The 21,331-nt window shown below is 39.1% G+C and overlaps 1 protein-coding gene across 14 annotated transcripts in view; it reads right to left on the bottom strand.

Annotated features, from left to right (window-relative positions):
• The window catches only part of MAGI2 (membrane associated guanylate kinase, WW and PDZ domain containing 2), a 923,418-nt gene that overhangs the window by 86,380 nt on the left and 815,707 nt on the right, over positions 1-21,331 (bottom strand). For 12 of the 14 annotated variants that reach the window (XR_008892612.1, XM_056573435.1, XM_056573439.1 and 9 more), the window contains 2 exons: positions 20,820-20,966; positions 828-966 (listed from right to left, as the gene is read on the bottom strand). Coding sequence is in view for 13 of the 14 variants with exons in the window: in XM_056573435.1 (XP_056429410.1) it covers positions 828-966; positions 20,820-20,966 (286 nt within the window). In the remaining variant the exon portion in view is untranslated. The remainder of the gene's footprint in view (positions 1-827; positions 967-20,819; positions 20,967-21,331) is intronic. The other 2 variants (XM_056573436.1, XM_056573427.1) reach the window with 1 other exon arrangement.

Here is a 21,331-nt window from a genome sequence, read left to right as displayed (position 1 = left end):
CCAAGTCACCAAAAGGGGTACTCTGCCCCTAGACATCTTATCCCCTATCCAAAGGATAGGGGATAAGATATCTGATCGCAGGGGTTCCCGCTGAGGACCCTCGCAATCTCCCCTGCAGCACCCGGCCTTCGTTTAGAGCATCGGGGGCAGCACTGGAGGCTCTTGACGTCAAGGCCGCGCCCCCTTGAATGCAAGTCTATGGACTTGTATTGAGGGGGTACGGCCATGACGTCACGAGTGGGGCATGACAGTGACATCATGAGTTATCACCAGTTATCCGTCATGGAGTGAAGTTTTGGTAATAATACTGGTGGGAGGTAGAGAAAAGAAAAATACAAAATAAAGTACATGAATGTTTGTCACCAAGTGCATTGTTTAACAACACAAATACACAAATAATTTCTTAAGCTTGCCAGACGCAAGATATAAAATACATTTTCATATATACAGTATTATCATTGCTATGATTTATATTCACTGCATTATCACATTAGTTTTGTTTCTCTCTATGCCATTAGTAAATGCGCTATGTACTTCTTCATGCTTGTTACCAATGTTTAGAAACTTTAAACAAAGTATAATTGTAATATCTTCTGGACCGTGGTACAAATGACATAGCATTCTAACTCCCATCTCACTCAGATGCCAATACTCAGTGAACGGTGTTTATACTACATGAGCGCTGTGCGCTCGAGAGGCTTTCATCTGCAATGCTAATAAATTATGTACAATCTATGCATAAAATAAATCTCCAGAAAAAGTAAAAACTCATGTCTCTTCCTGAACAGTTTAACTAGAGATAGCATGTTAAGAAATTGAAAACCCACCATACTCCGGGACCTGCCCTGTTCCACGCTTTAGTAACAACTTTACTCTCCTTCCTCCTGATTTGATGAGTTCTATTGCTCTTGCGTGTGTCATGTCTCTTGTGCTTTCCCCATTGATTTCAATAATTTGATCACCAACCTGTTGGGTAAAAAAAAAAGATGTAATAAAGCAGGAATTAAATAAAATGTGCATTTTAAGAACAACATTTTTTCTTTAACAGAGATCGCTGAGAAAGCAGCTGTGTCCTTGGGGTGGGGGGGGGGGAGGGGTTGGAGATGGGAGAGGTCTAACTACCTAGCTAGCTGCCTACATACCTGACCATCTACCTGGCTACCTATCTATCTAGTAGCCAACTACCTACCTACCTGGTTATCTAACTACCTAGCTAGCTACAGGTATGTATGCAAGTAGTCAGGTAGGTAGCTAGGTAAATAGCTTGCTAATCAGGTAGCCAGGTATGTATGTAGGTACCTAGCTACCTACATACATACCTGACTACCTAACAACTTAGCTAGCTTGCTACCTAACTGACTACCTACATACATACCTGACTACCTACTTAGCTGGCTACCTACCTACCTGCCTATGTATTTATCTACTGGGGATATCATTCTACCTACCTAATGATGTGCTTACCTATTAGGTTGGAGGGGGGGGGGGGGTTGTACCCAATATGGAAGCAAAGTACTTTAGCACATAGAACTAAATAGTAACCTTTAATCCCTTAAGTATGAAGCCATCTTTCATCCCTTCCTCCTCGCCTACTAACAGCCATAACACTATCAATTCTTCCCTATAGATCCATAGGAGGGCTTGTTTTTTTGTGCCACCAATTGTACTTTGTAATGACATCACTCCGTTGTGGTAACACATTCTACGGTGCAAGATAAATTTTGGTCTGGTTTTATTTTTCCATCGTGATGAAATTGCTGGAGCAGCAGAACACCAATAACACTGATCAGTGCTATGCTGTTGAACAGTGTATGCAATCATTGATATAGTCCCCTATGGGGGGGTTTAAAAAAAAAAAAGTATAAATTAAAAAGAAAAGTTAATAAATGGGAATACGCCCCTTCCTTAAAAGTTTGAATCACCCCCATTTCCCATTTTTAAAATAAAATAATGTAATAAAAATAATCATGTGGTACTGCCCTAACGTGTGTAAATGTTCATACTATTAAAATATAAGGTTAGCTAAACCGGACGGTCGTTGGCGTCCATGTAAAAAATACTAAAGTCCATAATTATGCATATTTGGTAACTTCATATATCATAACATTTTTTATAAAAAGTGGTTAAAAAGTCACATCGAAACATAAATGGTACCGATAAAATTTACAGACCACTGCACAAAAAATTAGCCCTCATATAGCCCCTTATGCGAAAAAATAAAAAATTTATAGGGGGTCAGAAGATGACAATTTTAAAAATAAAAATTTTGGTGCATGTAGTTATGTTTTTTTAGTAGTAAAATAAAACCTACATAAATTGGGTATCTTTGTAATCATATGAACCTACAGAATAAAAAAAAGGTGTAATTTTTATCGAAAAGTGCACTACGTAGAAACGGAAACCCTAAAAAGTTACAAAATGTTTTTATTTTACCCCACAAATAAGTTTTTTTTTGTTTTGCCGCAGATTATGTTATAAAATAAGTGATGTCATTACTAAGTACAATTGGTGACGCAAATAACAAGCCCTTATATGGGTCTGTAGGTGCAAAATTGGAAACGTTATGATTTTTAGCAGGGTAACAGGAAAAAATGAAAGTGCAAAAATGAAAAGGTGAAAATGTCCTTAGAGGGGTACTCCACTGGAGATAAGAATTTTTTTTTTTTTTTAAATCAACTGGTGCCAGAAAGTTAAACAGATTTGTAAATTACTTCTATTTAAAAATCTTAACCCTGCTATATGCTCCAGAGGAAGTTATTTTCTTTTTGAATTTCCTTTCTGTCTGACCACAGTGCTCTCTACTGACACCTCTGTACATTTTAGGAACTGTCCAGAGTAGGAACAAATCCCATTTGCAAACCTGCTCGGTACAGTTCCTAAAATGGACAGAGGTGTCAGCAGAGAACACTGTGGTCAGAAAGAAAGGAAATTCAAAAAGAAAAGAACTTCCTGAGGAGCATACAGCAGCTGATAAGTACTGGAAAGGTTAAGATTTTTTTAATAGAAGTAATTTACAAATCTGTTTAACTTTCTGGCACCAGTTGATGAAAAAAGGGATACTTCCAGTGGAGTATCCCTTTAAAGGGGTACTTCACCCCCTAGACATCTTGTCCCCTATACAAAGCATAGGGGATAAGATGTCTGTTCGCGGGGGTCCCAATGGCGGCTCTTCTGCGGCACTGCAGTCATCAGGTGCATGGAGCGAACTTTGCTCCGTGCCTTAAGACTAGGGATGCGGCGTGATGTCACCACCACACTCCCTCCCATAGACTTGCATTGAGGGGGCAACAAGGTACCATGTTTTTTTGTGATTTTAATAAAAACAAGTGGCACTGGCCCACTGCTTTAACTCTCTCCATCTCATATGCACATTTTACTTCCAATGTGGAGAATTTATACATACAGAGAAGTAAGGAGAACTGACAATTTGATGTAAGTGTATTGAAACAGTATAATACGATTATTTCTCGTTTCTCTCTTGCAACTGAACTATGACAGATATTCAAATCTTATTTGTTTATGTTGCGCTCTCAAACCAGAGTATTGATGCCATTGTACACAAATGTGGCACAGATGCAATTTCTAATACAATGGAAACTTAATGATGTGACATGTAAGCCTCCAGATGTATTATTCCCTTTTCATCCTTCTTACTTTAGTAGAATCCCATTCAACAGAGTATAAAACTTTAAATTCACTCAATTTGACCAAATCCTTTTTTGATGTTTTTTCCATTGTAACCGTAAAAAAGTGAGAAATAAAAATGATTCTCGTTTTTAAATGCAAAATATCTATAGTTTAGAGAAGCAAAAAAGTAAAAATGTTCTTTTGTTTGGCATTACTTGCCGCAATAAACACTGGTCAGATTAATAATAATAGCACAGAAAAAGTTAATTATTCCAATTTCTTTTAAAATTCATCAGGATGGGGAATTCTTTATTTAATGTAATTTTATCCTTTTCTGGTGTTATTTAACCCCTTAGGGACAATTTTTCACAACTTTTATGTTTTAGCTATAGACCCATATGAGGGCATACATGATTATTTATGATGGGAAATTGATAAGAAACCACAATTTGCTATTTTCTTTTCTTAATTTTTTTTTTTACAGAGTGCACTTTATGGTAAAACTGACATGCTCGCTTCATTCTATGGGTCAATATGAATAAAATGATAACCATCTTTACATGCTTTTTTATTATTGTACTATTTTAAAACTTTTTAACAAATATTGTATGTTTAAAATTGTCCAAATCTGATCCACAAAACTTTTTATTTTTCCATATACAGGGACTCATTTTTTGTGCCGTGATCTGTAGTTTTCATCGGTATCACTTTTGCATATATGTGATTTTTAGATCACTTTATGGGATCATTAAAGGGGTACTCCAGTGAAAACCTTTTTTCTTTTAAATCAACTGGTGGCAGAAAGTTAAACATATTTGTAAATTACTTCTATTAAAAAAATCTTAATCCTTCCTGTACTTATTAGCTGCTGAATGCTACAGAGGAAATTCCTTTCTTTTTGGAACACTGAGGACATCACGAGCACAGTGCTCTCTGCTGACATCTCTGTCCATTTTAGCAACCGTGCATAGCAGATGTATGCTAAGGGCAGAATGGTGGCTCAGTGGTTAGCACTGCTGCCTTGCAGTGCTGGGGACTTGGGTTCAAATCCCACTAAGGACAACAATAAATAAAGCGTTATTAGTAATATAATAACGTCAGCAGAGAGAACTGTGCTTGTGATGTCATCAGATAGCATTCCAAAAAGAAAAGAATTTCCTCTGTAGTATTCAGCAGCTAATAAGTACAGGAAGGATTAAGATTTTTTAATAGAAGTAATTTACAAATATGCTTAACTTTCTGCCACCAGTTGATTTAAAAGAAAAAAGGTTTTCACCGGAGTACCCCTTTAACATAATATTTTAATAGATCAGACATTTCCACATACATTCCATGGGCTTTAGAGCTCGACAAGCCAAGCATCTTGTGATGTCAGCTCAAGGCTAGTACTTCTATATTTCCTTGAGAGATGGGTCATTATTATTTCTTATAAAGTATGAATCATAAAAAATACAAGCAGCTATTGAAATAATTCCATTGTCCTACTGGACACATTGGGGGGTATTTATCAATTTTGCCTGTTGACAGTTTCTTTTTACCCTTTTTTTTTCACTTTGGTTTTCGTGGACATGCACCAAATTTATAATTTGGTGCAAGTTGTTAGTAATTTTGGCTCAAATGTTGAAATCAGCTGTTCGCAGCGCCTTTTACACAGAACTTACCACCACAGAGGACGCGTATTTTACCCTGTAGAGCAGCCATTTCAGAGTCCCTCCTGCAGTATATCAGCAAGCGACATGAGTTATTTTCTTTAGTGGCGTTTATAGCCACCATGTGAAATGGATTTTATTTTCAACTTGGGTATTTTTTTTGTTTTTGTTACTTTAGTGCAGTGGTCTTCAACCTGCGGACCTCCAGATGTTGCAAAACTATAATTCCCAGCATGCCCGGACAGACGTTGGCTGTCCGGACATGCTGGGAGTTGTAGTTTTGCAACATCTGGAGGTCCGCAGGTTGAAGACCACTGCTTTAGTGCTTACCTTTCCTGAACCTGTGTGGCCATGTCCAATGCTGGCTCAATGGAGGGTGAATGTCGCTCAGAGACAACTATGTCGCAGGATAGTATTGCGCAGCCCTGGAGGCGTCGCTGCTTTCACAAAAAATTTTTTTTAATGTATTTTGACGCCTTTACATTTTCTGACATTGGTAAGTGTGCTTTCCATGTGCAAAATTTCTTGGCGGGGATTTGCGCCCAAAAAACGGGATTTGCGCCAAAATTGCGCCAAAGATTGATTGGCGCAAATGATGAATTACTGACTAGAGTTAAAATCACACACAGGACCGTGTGATTTTGAGAAAGTTGTAAAAATGACAGTGGAAAAGATGCGCCAAACTTTGGCGCAAAAAGACACTGCGCCAAAGTTACGTGAAAAAAAACACATAAATCCTTTGATAAATACCCCCATTATGCTCATATTTAATAGATAACTACAAGGCAAATAGATTCTCATTCTAGATGGACACAATAAGCTGTTAAGATTGTGGGAATGTGCCTGCAACTAAATTGGGCTGCATATGCAGCGGACAGAGCTGTTAAATTTACTTGTGGGGAAGGGGGAGAAAGATAAAATATCACTATCAAATATCAGGCTCTCGGTGGCTGTGAAATCTACAGGAAATCATTTTGAGACTATTGGATTATAGTGAAAACTTCATATGGAACCTTTTATTATTTAAATTAAGCATATTTGGGAAAGGTGCATTTATAAGTAGGTCTACAGCTCTCACAGACAGTTATACAAACAATTCTGAAAACATTTCTTGTACGTAACATCTTCGCTCCGGCCGGACATGCGCGCTCCTTGCCTGTGTCCCCACTGTCGGCGGGGCTGAGATTCTAATCGCGGGACGCACCCGAATGAGAGTCTCAGCCCATCACTCACTGTCCTCTGTGTCAGCTATCCGGTGTTCCTGCAGCTCCGGCGCGAGTGGCTCAGCCTCCTAGGGCGCGAGCGCCGGAGCTCTTCCTCTTAAAGGGCCAGTACCCAATTAATTAAAGTGCTTGCACCTGTCCCCAGCTCCATAAATCTCTGCTCCTCCCTGCTTTCCGTGTCGGATCTTTGGTAGTCTATGCCATTGTGTAGTCCTGTGTCCCTGTGCTCCTGTTACTGTGTATTTGTTCCTTGCTACCCTACCTACCTTTACCTGTGTTACCTGCCTGACGACCTGCCATCTTGCCATGTCCTGCCAGTTACCTTCTGTGCCATGCCACCCCCCCAGCTAGTTGTGCGGACAAGTCGTGCCAGGGGTAGCGACCTGGGTGCTGCCTTCCGCAGCAAGACCATCCTGCTTTTTGGTGGGCTCTGATGAAAAGCAGCGGCACCATAGACTACGCTCCCTGGCACGGCACACGTCTCCATCAACACCGGCCCAGAGGATCCACCACCTGCTGTGATTTTCTGTTTTTGCATTTACGTTTTTTTCTCTTTACCTTTAAAAAAATCATAACTCTTTCAATTTTGCACCTAAAAATCCATATAATGGCTTATGTTTTGCGCCACCAATTCTACTTTGTAATGACGTCAGTCATTTTACCCAAAAATTTACGGCGAAACAAAAAAAATCATTGTGAGACAAAATTGAAAACAAATACGCTATTTTGTAACTTTTGGGGGCTTCCGTTTCTACGTAGTACATTTTTCGGTAAAAATAACACCTTCTCTTTATTCTGTAGGTCCATACGATTAAAATGATACCCTACTTATATAGGTTTGATTTTGTCGGACTTCTGGAAAAAATCATAACTTCATGCAGGAAAATGTATACGTTTAAAATTGTCATCTTCTGACCCCTATAACTTTTTTTTTATTTTTCCACGTATGGGGTGGTATGAGGGCTCATTTTTGTATTGATCGGACTTATTGATCGCTTTTTATTCATTTTTTCATGATATAAAAAGTGACCAAAAATAAACTATTTTGGAAATTTTTTGTACGTACGCCATTGACCGTGTGGTTTAATTAACGATATATTTTTATAATTCGGACATTTCTGCACGCAGCGATACCACATATGTTTATATTTATCTTTATTTACACAGGTTTTTTTTTAAATGGGAAAAGGGGGGACGATTCAAACTTTTATTAGGGAAGGGGTTAAATGATCTTTATTCACTTTTTTTCCCACTTTTTTTTTGCAGTGTTATAGCTCCCATAGGGGGCTATAACACTGCACACACTGATCGCTTGACTAACCGGCATTGTTTTACTTTCACTGTACTGTTTTATTTATTTTTTTAAATCAACTGATGCCAGAAAGTTAAACAGATTTGTAAATTACTTCTATTAAAAATATTTATCCTTCCAGTACTTTTTAGGGGCTATATACTATTAATTCTACTAATACTATTCTTTTTTTATTTCTGTTCTGTCATGACCACAGTGCTCTCTGCTGTCCATTTTTGAAACTGTCCAGAGCAGGAGAAAATCCCCATAGCAAACATATGCTGCTCTGGACAGTTCCTAAAATGGACAGCAGAGGTCCGCAGAGAGCACTGTGTTCGTGACATCAGAGAAATTCAAAAAGAAAAGCATTTCCTCTGTAGTATGCAGCCCCTAAAAAGTACAGGAAGGATTAAGTAATTTACAAATCTATTTAACTTTCTGGCATCAGTTCATTAAAAAAAACAAATAAAAAAAAGTTTTCCACGGGAGTACCCCTTTAAGTAATTAACCCCTCGGACTCCTGTTCACCCACACTATAATTAAGTGTATTGGGTTTAATGTGACAATTTTCCTTTAAAATGGTTTGCTTGTTAGTAGTTTATTTCCTGTTTACACAAGGATATATACTGCTGATAATATTTCTCCATGAGAGAAGGGGTTTCACAAGTTCAGGTTTTGTATTGCAATTATTAAATATAAAGTCGGGAATAAAATTGAAAAGAGAAGTCTCTGTCTTTCCATTATGTGTGTCCTCTGTGATCTGTTCCTAGCTTTGTATTTATAATTGCAATTGAAAACCTAAATGATTGGTCCAGGATGATTGTTTGTTCAAACCCTCCCAATAGTTAAAAGGGGTTCTCCACCATAAGGCGATTTTAGTATGTACCTGGCAGACAGTAATGGACATGCTTAGGAAGGATCTGCGCTTGTCTTGGGGCTAAATGGCTATGTTGTGAGATTACCATAATACTGTGGCTAGCTTTATGTGAACTGGTATTTCCTGTTTGACTTTTCTTTTTTTGACTACAAATCCCACAATTCCATTTTCCTCCCTCCCACATATCAGCCACCACACCCATTGAAACATAAATGAGCTGCATCCATCAAAAGACTTAGCTGTTGCATTAGTTGCAGATTGATCTCTCTCCCACCAAGCGATCGCTCCACCCATTAAAGCAGACAGGCTCCCTGTCATCAGCTGACTAGTGAGTCAGGTCTCGGCCGCATTGCAACCTGGGAAAAATCTGAGACAACAGTCATTTTGTATGCTGTTAAAAATAAATATTGGGGTGAAAATCACATAAGAATTGTGAGAAAACCATCACACACATTTACAGACACTATATTATGAACTACACTAACGGCTGTTGATTACTTTAGTCTGCATAAATTAGCTCAGCTTTCCAAGTGCTCTGGTGGCCTGGAAAAGATGGATACAGTCCCAGGAGACCTAAGACTGTCACCCCAGACTTTTCAAGGCCATCGGAACACTTGGAAAGCTGAACTAATTTATGCAGACTAGAGTAATCAACAACCGAGCTGCAAGGTTCGTTACAAACCAATTTACTGTAAGTTTGCACAACTCTACTGTAAGTTTGCACAACTCTACTAAAAACTCTACTAAATTGTTTTGAAATGGCATTCAATGGTTCTACCGGCATCATAATAAACATTTTCGTAATACCAGAAAATGAATTCTGTGCAGTAAGTATAGCAGAAGGGAGCACTATAATTGTGTTCTCTCTCATATTGATTTCTTTCTACCTCACAGAATGGAGAATGGGAGAATTCAGGGAGCTGGATATATTATTTAAAGCAACAAAGCAATACACAAAATAAAAGTCCCAGGGACTAAAAGGCACATTGACGTATTGTAGAATTTTTAACCAGCCTTGGTAGCAAGCAATAGTTCAACAGTTACATGGCAGTTCTGCAATGTTCACTGTTTCTCCCCGAAGCAGTTAATGAACATGTCAGAGCCTTAGTGCAGATTTCAGCTTAAATAGTAGGTGAATACAGTACAAACATTAAATGATAGAAAGCCTACAGTTAAGGTTTCACAGTTCTGTTCTCTTGGAAGGGTATCTTGTACAAAGTGGAATTGGAATCAACACAGCATAGCTCTGAGCTAAAGCAAAAGTTAGGGAGAAAAGAGATTTATATACAGAAAGAATACAATTCACCTAAGGAACAGTGTACATAAATAGTATGTTTAAGATAACTGTATTATTTATACTAAGATACAATAAAACACAACTGATTGAAATTAAAGGGGTACTCCACTGGCCAGACTTCCGGCTGAGTTTGGAACATTTAGTTCCAAATGCTGTGCGTGCGCTGCGGGGGTCGGCCACGTCCACCAATAAAAGTCTATGGGAGGGGGCGTAACTGCCGCCATGCCCCTTCCATAGACCTGCATTGAGGGGGCGTGACCTGACAGCATGAAGGCAGTATTATAGCAGAAACTGTATTTCATACCATGTACATGCACATCTATGGACTTGTAGTTCAAAACATTGAGAACGCTATACCCCATATGTATAAGGGATTAAAGAAGACTTGTAGAATCTCCTGACCTTAATAGACACTTGCTTTCTCCATTAAATACCTATTGGAAAATATTTTATTATAACTTTGTTATGACTAAATGGTCACCTGCGTGTAACCAGTTTGGGATGTGTTCCCCAAAAGCAGCCACTGACACACAGTGTAGTGACATGCCCCCAACCAGAAACACCCTGTTGGCTATTTATTCAATTTCTTACATTTCTTGTAAGGATAACAGCGGAACTGCACATTGGCCATGTCTTCTGGAATTTTTTCATAAAAAAAAAAAAACTATGAGAAAAGTGACGAGCCCTTAATAAATCTGGCACTGCAGTGTTTGGCCATTCACTTTGTAGTGACATATATATGCCAGCTCCAAGTTGGTGTAGATTTAAAGTATTATTTACACCAATTTAGTGGCATAGTAAATCTGATAAACTACACCCTTTCACAGGACATTTTTCCCAAATTGGGAAGTGCGGTGTAAACCTGCACAAAAGCTTTTTTTCAATTCAATTTTTGGTGTACATGTTTAACCTCTTAAGGACCCAGGGGGAACCTGTACGTCCTGAGTCCGCTCCCGTTCTATAATGCGGTACTGTGCGCCATTAACCCTTTAGACGCGGCATTCAAAGTTGAACACTGTGTCTAAAGTGAAACTAAAACGTTGTTGATTAGCTCAGTGGGCTGATCGGGATTGCTGCGGCAAAATCGCGGCATCCCGAACAGCTGTAGGACACGAGGAGGGTCCCCTTACCTGCCTCCTGGTATCCGATCGCCGAATGAGTGCTCAATGCCTGAGATCCAGGCATGAGCAGTCAAGCGGCAGAATCATCGATCAATGGTTTCCTATAAGAAACCATTGATCAATGTAAAAGATTAGTGTGTGCAGTGTCATAGCCCCCTATGGGGGCTATAACATTGCAAAAAAAAGTGAAAGAAAGTTAATAAAGATCATTTAACCCCTTCCCTAATAAAAGTTTGAATCACCCCCCTTTTCCCATTTAAAGAAAAAAAAAACTGTGTAAATAAAAATAAAATGGTATCGCTGCGTGGGGATATGTCCAAATTATAAAAATATCTAATTAATTAAACCACACGGTAAATGGCGTATGCGCAAAAAAATTACAAAGTCCAAAATAGCATATCTTTGGTCACTTTTTATATAATGAAAAAATGAATAAAAAGCGATCAATAAGTCCTATCAATACAAAAAATGGTACCGCTAAAAACTTAAGATCATGGCGCAAAAAATGATCCCTAATACCGCCCCATACGTGGAAAAATAAAAATGTTATAGGGTAAGAAGATGACAATTTTAAATTTTCCTGCACGTAGTTATGATTTTTGTTTCAGTACCACAAAATCAAACCTATATAAGTAGGGTATCATTTTAATCGTATGGACCTACAGAATAAAGAGAATGTGTCATTTTTACTGAAAATTTTACTGTGTAGAAACAGAAGCCCACAAAATTTCCAAAAAGGCGTTTTTTCTTCAATTTTGTCTCACAATGATTTATTTTTCCATTTCGCCAAGATTTTTGGGTAAAATGACTTATGTCGTTACAAAGTAGAATTGGTGGCGCAAAAAATAAGCCATCATAAGGATTTTTAGGTGTAAAATTGAAAGTTATAATTTTTTAAATGTAAGGAGGAAAAAACAAAAGTGCAAAAATGGAAACCCCCCAGGTCCTCAAGGGGTTAATAAATTCCCCCCCAAAATGTAACACAAAAATGAGGAACAAACAGGTTGTATACTACATAGCATAAATAGTACACAAAGGAAAATCCACATGTAAAAATATTAACAATAATATGCATCTTTTTATCAAATCCAGTATTAGTACATCAGACAAAAAGCAGTACAGATTAACGACAAACACTTGTCGAACCTCAAGACCTGGCTCCCCATCAATGAAAATACTGAAAATCCCCTAAATTTGGTGTGCAAAATTATAACCAGAGTATAAAATATTCAATAAGAAAAGAATGGCGGCACCCATATTCGGAAATCTTCTTATCTTTATTTCAAAAGTGCAGATATAGACATGCAGCAGAAGGACATATACTTAGACAACGGGAGCGATATCTAGTGGCTACAGCTGTTTATTGTGTTGACGCAAGAAACATCTGTAGCTGCTAGGCATCGCTCCCACTGTCCATGTATATGTCCTCTCGCTGCATGCCTATATCTGCACTATTGAAAAAAAGATATGAAGATTTCTACATATTTAGAAGTGCCACTATTCTTGTGTAATTGACTTTTGCTGGATGTATGGACTGCTACACGAGTAAGCACCCCCATAGGAATCAGCAGAAGTGAACACCTGATTATACATGAGCAGGTGTTACTTACAGATAGAAGGTGCATCTGTGTCAAACTGACCTGTTGAATGTTTGATTGTATAACCAGAGTAGTAACTGGAAGGGCACATACACATAAGACTCTAAAGTGCTAACGTCATACAAACTCATTAAAATAACAGTAAAGTGGGGCGTGGCCTTGTGTGTCCGCCGAGCTCCCATCCACCTAGTTGATTTACCCTGAAATTACACCCCCTGACTTGCGGGGACACTTACCAAACGAATCTGAGCTCCGTTGTCCCCTGCTAATGTTTTATTGTGATACTATCATCATTGGTTTTGACAAGAGATGAGCGAATTTTTGAAAAGTTTTCCGGAAAAATTTAGTTTGGTCTGAATTTATTTACGGCGAATCTCTATTAAAAACGGCTATTTCTGGCCTAAAGAGAGCCTCAATAAGGGGTGTAGAACACTTTGCCTTGCTGTAAAATGCATTGGGTGTGTGCTGGGTTAGTGAAATAATACTGTTATTCAGTATGACACGCAGATTAGAGGCGTCGCTATTAGAATCCCTGTCGCAGAGTGGCACAATGACAGAGCCTGGAGGTGGCATCAGTATGAGGAGACCATATAGTGGCTGAATGACATAGCGTGGAGGTGGCAGCAGCAGCATAAGGAGACTATATAGTGCTTGAATGATACCGCGTGGAGGTGGTGGCAGCAGAATGAGGAGACCATATAGTGGCTGAATAACCCAGCCTGGAGGTGGCAATAGCCTGACGAGACCATAGGACCTCACAATTGAAAAGATTAAAGATATTTTTAACAGTTAAATTGAAGATTTCAAATACATGAACCTAAAAAGTTTTATTTAATGTGCCAGCAGCATGAGGAGACCACATGTTTCTATGCACGTGCGCGTGATATTTCCTTGTGCGCATGCGCATTGATTACGATGCACATCACTTGTGGTCGTACTATGCGTAAACATCATACGCGCCTATGCGCTTGCGCACAGGGAACAATGCGTGTCACCATGCATCCCACTTGAGTGCATTGTTTCATATGCACGTGCGCATGGTATTTTCCTTGCGCGCATGCACATTCACGTGCATCATTGTGCATCCCACTGTGTTCGTATCAGACATAGTACACAATATGCGCCTATGTGCATGTGCACAGGGAACAATGCGTGTCACCATGCGTTCCTCTTGAGCCCATCGCATCATATCTGGGCAAACGGAAGAGGTATCGATAGACGAAGTGATAATGGCGTTCGGCCACATTGCAGCACACAGATACCACTCTAATCCCATCTGCAGGGTATGTTTGATTAATGACTGTGTGTATATATGTGTATATATGTGTATATATATATATATATATATATATATATATATATATATATATATATAAATGCCATATGCCCACAATAGCCCAACACCCCTGAGGCAGTTGCCATTTGGGCAATGGAATGCGTGGGGTCTCTGGTGACCCCGTACTCCCCTATCTTTGTACACCAACTTTACTTCGGTCTGGGACGCTCGCTTCTAATATAGGATATTAGGATATGCAAGTATTGATAGCTTATTTTGGGATACACCTTCTCAGATTATACCTAAAACCACACCCGTCCATTACATATAAAAGAGCACCTAATCTTAGAGATGCTCTAGTTCAGAGCCACTATGGGGGCAAGATACCTCATAAAATATTTGGATCACGTGGCCCAAAATGGGGATGTAAACCATGTGGCTCATGTGTGGCATGTTGTAATGTAGTGGAGGATACTCAATTCTGTGACTCGAAAAAAACTAGAGAATACAAGATCACTCATACTATCTCATGCAATACGGCTGGCGTTATATATCATGCTACCTGCCCTTGTGGTTTGATTTATATAGGTCTCACCACAAGGGAATTCAAGAAGAGAATTCGTGAACACGTCCTGGGCATCCGGTCAGCTCAAAATGAAGAAGATGAAACTGCATTGACTACAATACCCCGTCACTTCAAGTCCTTTCACTCCTGCGACCCTTCTGGTCTCCAATTCCGAGGTATTGACCGAATCTTTCCTGGCCAACGTGGGGGAAATTGGAAAAAATTATTGGCCCAAAGGGAGGTCTTTTGGATTTTTAAGTTAAAAACCACTTATCCCCTTGGTCTTAATGACTCACTCAGCTTTTCCCCTTTTTTGTGACCCCCCTATTCCTTAACTATATCCGATATACCTCATATGAGGTAGTTTTGATTACATTGTCCTCATCCGTTCTTCATCTATAGTAGAGTTCTTTGATGTTAGATTATTTTTTTCACCCTGATCCGTCCCTTCGTTTGTGACCGTCCTAGGTTAGGCTCTCACAGATTTTTTATTCTTGGTTTTTAATCTAAGTTTTATATTAGTTCTTATCTTTCTCTCTTTTTCTCTTTTTTTGTTTCCTTTCTTGCAGAGTCGTCTCCTGCGCTTTTGAGCCACCTTTAAGCCTTCTTCCATGAAGTCATCTGTTATACATTATGCACTAGCACCTTATATTGCCCATATATAGCCGTCAAGCCACTCAATTTATGCATCATCGATTTTTGTACTGATCTGTATTTACTTTATTTTTTTCCCCACTCCATGTTTCCAGTATTCCGTCTTCCTACCCAAGTATTGCCAGACCTTTTTTTATTTTTCAATTTATTTTTCAATTTCTCCTTTTGTCTTTTATTGTACTCTTTAAGATATGTCACCTGCTCTTATAATGCTTGTTTCAATATTCTAACCGTTATATATATATATATATATATATATATACATAGATGGATATATTTTTATATATATTTTTTAAATATATTTTTAAAAATATAAATTATTTAAGTGCACTGTTCACGTTTTTTATTGCACTATTATGCATTGCACTGTCCACAGTTTATCGTACTATATATTATTGCACTGTTCACAGTCCATTATTACACTATTATATATTGCACTGTTCACAGTCCATCATTACACTTATCATTGCACTCTTCTTAGTCTATTATTGCACTATCATCTTTTGCACTGTCCTTAGTCCATTATTACACTACCATCTATTGCACTGCCCGCTGTCTATTATTGCACTATCATTTATTGCACTGTTCACAGTCCACTATTGCACTTTCCACCATTCACCCAATTTTAACTTACCATCACTATTTTTCACTATTCTCACTAATAACACTTTAACATATATTTTTTATATTTAATTATTTTCTTTACCATTTTATTATTTCATTATTTATTATGTATCATTGCATCATTCCATTAAATGTACTAATTTATTTTTCCCATCTTGACAGCATCCATTTACTCACATCTATCTTATTCACTGCACAATCTCTCTTTGGGTTCAATAGGTCACTATTTATTATTATTTTTCTTTTCCTTGATGTGCACGTGTGATGTGCTGTGTTTTGTGTTTTCACTCACTTTGCTCACTTCCCCCACTTTCGCATCACTTGCCCCTATCTTCTTTGCGCCTGCGCGCTTTTCTATTCACTTTTTCGCTTGTGCCGGCTTATTCGGTTTGCGCCTGCGCTCTCTCGCTAGGGATCCCGGTCATGTGGTCTATGTACCACATGATCGCATCCGATTGCGATTGAACCCAGTGCGCGTGCGCACACACCTCTGAAGCCCGGTCACATGATCACATTGATCATGTGACTCGTCTCCTCACCGGAAGTACGCCACCGGCGTCCCGGATACAGCAGCTCTGGCGATCATTTGCTACAGGTATAACTGGATATAGCCTAATCTTATGGGCGGGCTCATCTTCTAAGTTGCATTGATTGGGGAAATAGATGTTAATCCCGATGGGAGAGTTGGTATTGGCTATGATGCGGTATATAAGGCCAGTAAGAAGGTAGGATAGCCACACCCCCTGAGGAAGCCATTCAGTGGTGAAACGATCGTTGGGGTTGGTAGGTAAGGTCTGGCATACTTGTTCTCTCTGGTCCCTGGGTTTGATCCTTTGTGTCTACTCTTTCCCTGCCCCTGTGCTTGCGTTTAGCAGCCATCTGGTGCGTTCCCTGTTTGACTCATACTCTTTTTGCCCTATGACCTAGCATTTATATCCATTATCAGTATTTTTCTATACCTAGCTCCAGTCCTTACCTACCCATCTGCAGTATTTTCTGGTGCCTTGTTTTTATGTTGTATTTATGCTATTGTCTTTTAACTAATGATATACTCTAATAAAGATTTTGTTAATTTTCTCTTATCTATTGCTTAGTTATTTATCTGTGCATAATTCTTTCTGCAATTTTTTTGCAATTTTTTGGGTGGACCTTCTCATGACTGTGATTTGATATTACTATCTTATTTCATTATTTCATTGGTATCAAGCACTTTATATGACATATTGCACATTACTTTGCACTTTATAAGCTATATATTTTATACTTTGGTTATATGGCATATCTGTACCCAGACTGGATTATTGATTACTACATTTAGCTGTTATATATGAGGACGGGTGTCAGTGTAGGTGAGGGGGTTTATGGCCCCTCCCCTAGTTTGTGCAATGCTCCTGTGAGCCAGACTTTTTAAATGTTTTTAATGTGGTTTATGTCACTAATTGATAAACTACTATTATGGACATTTATCAACGGGTTTAGTCAGGTTTTCTTTACTATAATTGTCGCAAAATTGTCGCAACTGCGACTACGTGATTTTTCGTGCAACATTTTGACTGGAAAGCGAGAAAAGCAAGTTTTCCAAAAATTAACTACGTAGTAATAATATTAAAATGGACTACGGGTAGTCAGGTATTTATTAACTGCGACAGTCGCAACTGCGCAAAAAAAAGTCGCAACAGGGTTAAAAATTTACTAAATTTACTCCAGCTCAAACATGGAGCAGAAAAAACTACTACCAAAGTAAAAAAGGAAAAATTGCTTACGTGAAAGAAAATTATCAACAGGCTGAAATGAAACCAGTTGATAAATAAGTGACACATAAGCAAAAAAAAAGTAAGGAAAAAATTACTAAAAAAAAAGAATACATAAGCAAACATTGATAAATGTCCCTCTGTGTGTGCATTTTGTAGTTGTTTTTTTTGTAAAACTATTTTTTGTCATTAATAAAATTTGGATTTGATTATTCTTTGGTGTGCTAACATTGTCAGTGATGTCTTATCTAAATATTGAATTGTCATTCTTATCACTGAGTAGCACCCTATTGTATTTATTAGGTTGAGCATCCCATTCTCTTTATTCTACACTCGGTGGTACAGTGAGACAGCCTGGAGGTGGCAGAAGCATGAGGAGACCATATAGTGCCTGAATGACACAGTCTGGAGTTGGCGGCAGCAAGAGGAGACCATATAGTGGCTGAATGACACAGCCTGGAGGTAGCGGCAGCAAGAGGAGACCATATAGTGGCTAAATGACACAGCCTGGAGGTGGCGGAATCAGAAGGAGACCATATAGTGGCTGAATGGCACAGCCTGGAGTTGGCGGCAGCAAGAGGAGACCATAAAGTGGCTGAATGACACAGCCTGGAGGTGGCGGAATCATGAGGAGACTATATAGTGGCAATATGAGACAGCCTTCAACCCTCTTCTCCTGATGATGATGATGAAGCCCCTTCTGCACCCGGCTCCCAAGTGCGATCGGCTTCATCATGATGTCCTCCTCAGATTCCTCAACAGTGTCTGCTGCAGGAGCCTGAATGCTCGCAACACCACCTCCCATGCCACTCTCTTCATCACTACTTGCCTACCTAGCGGAGGAAGTAGCGGATGTCTCCTCCACTTCTTGGCTGGGCAGTAGCTGCTAACTGTCGTCTAGTAGATCTTCCTCACTAAATAGTGGAGCTGACGCCCCTCGGCATAAGATACTTCTGTGGGGGAGGGAACAGCATAGGACAGAGGAAATGGGAGGACAGGGACTGCTCCGGGGCCATGCCAACTGAGGGTTGTGTCTGAGGAACCCACCAACTGTTGACTGGGAGTGTCAGATGTCACTTGTGATGAAGTGGATGACCTTGTTAACAAATTAATGATGGCAGATGGGTGCTGGTCGAGACACGACCGCTAGCTGATACCGGTAGATCAGGCCTCTTGCTGCGACTCCTGCTGCCAATCGCCCATAGTCTGCTACGACCTCTGCCTGGGCCTGATGAATTTAGGCCTCTGCCACTCCTTTGTGCATGTTCTGGCACTTCTCTGCCTGACATACTTAGTGTATATATGAGGGGAAGACAATCCGCTCCACTACCCTTAAAACAGTATTTGTCTAGAACAGTAGCAGGTGTGTACTTTTGGCTGGCCTTTCACAGTAACTAGGCCCTTAAGACTTTAACAGGAACAAAATGGTACACCACCTATGTACACACAGGTTACACTTAATAGAGGACAATACGCTCCACTACTCAACCAGTATTAGGCCCCAATAGCAGGTGATTGTGCCTTTTAGTGCTCTGCTCACACTAACTGGCTTGGTCTATTAGCTTTTCAGTTGTTCTACACACCAGTGCTGCAGCACACAGATGCTGTGTACTACACCCAAAATTGCACTCTCTTTCTCAATCTCTCTCCCTTCCCTATCAGTGCTTCTAGGCTGGATTTGGGCTTTAGGTAAATCGCTGCTGTGAAAATGTATTTCTGTGCAAACAGCTCTCTGTCCCTCTCTCTCTGCAATAGAATTCTGATGTGAGTGGCCACATGATGGCTGCCAATTATATAGGGCTGTGACATCACAGGGGTGGCTGGCTGCTTATAGGCTGCATGCGATTCAGGGTCATCCCACCGACCCTTGTTCCTGTCTTCCCAGCATTTGTTGCCCCATGTCCTGACATGTGGAGCCACCATCTTAGATGCCCTGAAGCCTGGACCGCATTAAATGGATTTTAATGAAGCGATTTGTGCGATTGAATCGCGGCGATATTCACATTCGTTGCAAAGCAAATTTTTCCTGAAATTCGTAACAAATTCAGATTTGTCAGATTCGATTCGCTCATCCCTAGTTGTGACTTTCCTCCTAGACCGCTGTCTTGTGTAATTGTCCTAATGACCTGTGCCACTTTTTGTTATCTATATTTATATGTTTATATTGTGATGTTAGTTTTGCTTACAATAAGTAAGTACATCTGTACCCACACAGTGTTCTCCACCAATGCAGAAAGTTATTCCCAGCTAGAAAAAAGGATGATGACAAAATGTTGAAAGCTGAGGGGTTAATGTAAAGTTGCAGGAAGCTAAATAAGGATTTCATATTAAGTTTCATAAAATTAGTTTAAGTGAATGAAGGTATACTTTAAATCACAAAAAGAAGAATAAATGGTGTAAAACCCATAGGTGACACAGGAGCCTCACCTTGACCATGCCCTTTAATACCAGAGGGTAATCATTTCTGTTTTGTGCAACTGTGCAGAATGTGAGACTCTATTTAATTCCTAAAACTTAAGGTGAGAACATTGTACAATGCCATAACCTTTTACTCTCCATTTATAGCAAAATAAAATCATTAATATTTCCTTTTCTAGATACTCTATTTTGTATTACCGTACAGGACTTATAGTAATATTCCTATGTTTTGTATGTTAATAAAACCATAAAATAATTTAGGAGCGAGTTTAGCAATTAAGCTTCAATATGGAAATAAAAGCAATTCTGACAAAATTACTTTTTTCCCAATGACCTGATGGAGCAGGAAATTATGCCACAAAACACTGCTGTGTTAATCGGCCATGCTTAACCTATTTATTCTTCCTGCTTGATTACTACAGCCTTTTACTCAACAGTGTTCTCATTTACCACTTATTCCCCATGCTAACACATAGAAACCCAAACTTCCATTAAAGGGCTACAAAGTGTTCAGTCCTAGAAAAGAATAAAGCTATGAAAACAGGCCTGTGGATTATATATGAATGCATAAAATACATTTAAAGGCGAACCTTTTCATACAACAGAATAAAATTACCAAACAAAATTCTGAAAATCCTTATTTTTCCTCTCCTTAAAGACTATATCAATATTTTTACTGCTTCAATCCCTTTCATAGCACTGAGTTAGGAAAGCAGACAGATATTTTTAAAACCTTTATCTGATTTAAGCAATGTGTACGAATGCTTTGTTCTGATTACATTTGCAAAAAAGTATTGACTATGGATAAATTGATATAAATGAATAGAGAACAGATAGCAATTACTTACCCTCATTCTCCCATTTCGTATTGCAGGGCCATCCTCTGCAAGCCTTAACACATACAGGTCCATCTTGTACTCTCTTCCACCACGTATACTGAATCCAAAACCTTTAGCTCCTTTTTCCATCTCTACTGTGAAGTAGTCATAATCCTGCTGAAAATAAATAGAAAGCTATTTAAAATGCCATCAGTCCATTATGTTTGGTTAAACAAAAGAGTATACACATATATATGGGCCAGTTGAATGGCCCCCAAAGTCTCCCGATCTGACCCCCTTAGACTTTTATCTTTGGGGTCATCTGAAGGCAATTGTCTATGCTGTGAAGATACGAGATGTGCAGCACCTGAAACTACAGATACTGGAAGCCTGTGCTAGCATTTCTCCTGCAGTGTTGCTATCAGTGTGTGAAGAGTGGGAGAAGAGGGTTGCATTGACAATCCAACACAATGGGCAGCACATTGAACACATTTTACAAGTGGTCAGAAACTTGTAAATAACTCATGAAAGAATAAAGTTAT

Source organism: Hyla sarda, chromosome 4 (assembly GCF_029499605.1).
Source record: "Hyla sarda isolate aHylSar1 chromosome 4, aHylSar1.hap1, whole genome shotgun sequence".
In the NCBI taxonomy this organism is placed as follows: Eukaryota; Metazoa; Chordata; class Amphibia; order Anura; family Hylidae; genus Hyla; species Hyla sarda.
Note: the sequence above shows the minus strand (reverse complement) of the source record. Positions and strands in the feature narration are given on the sequence as shown.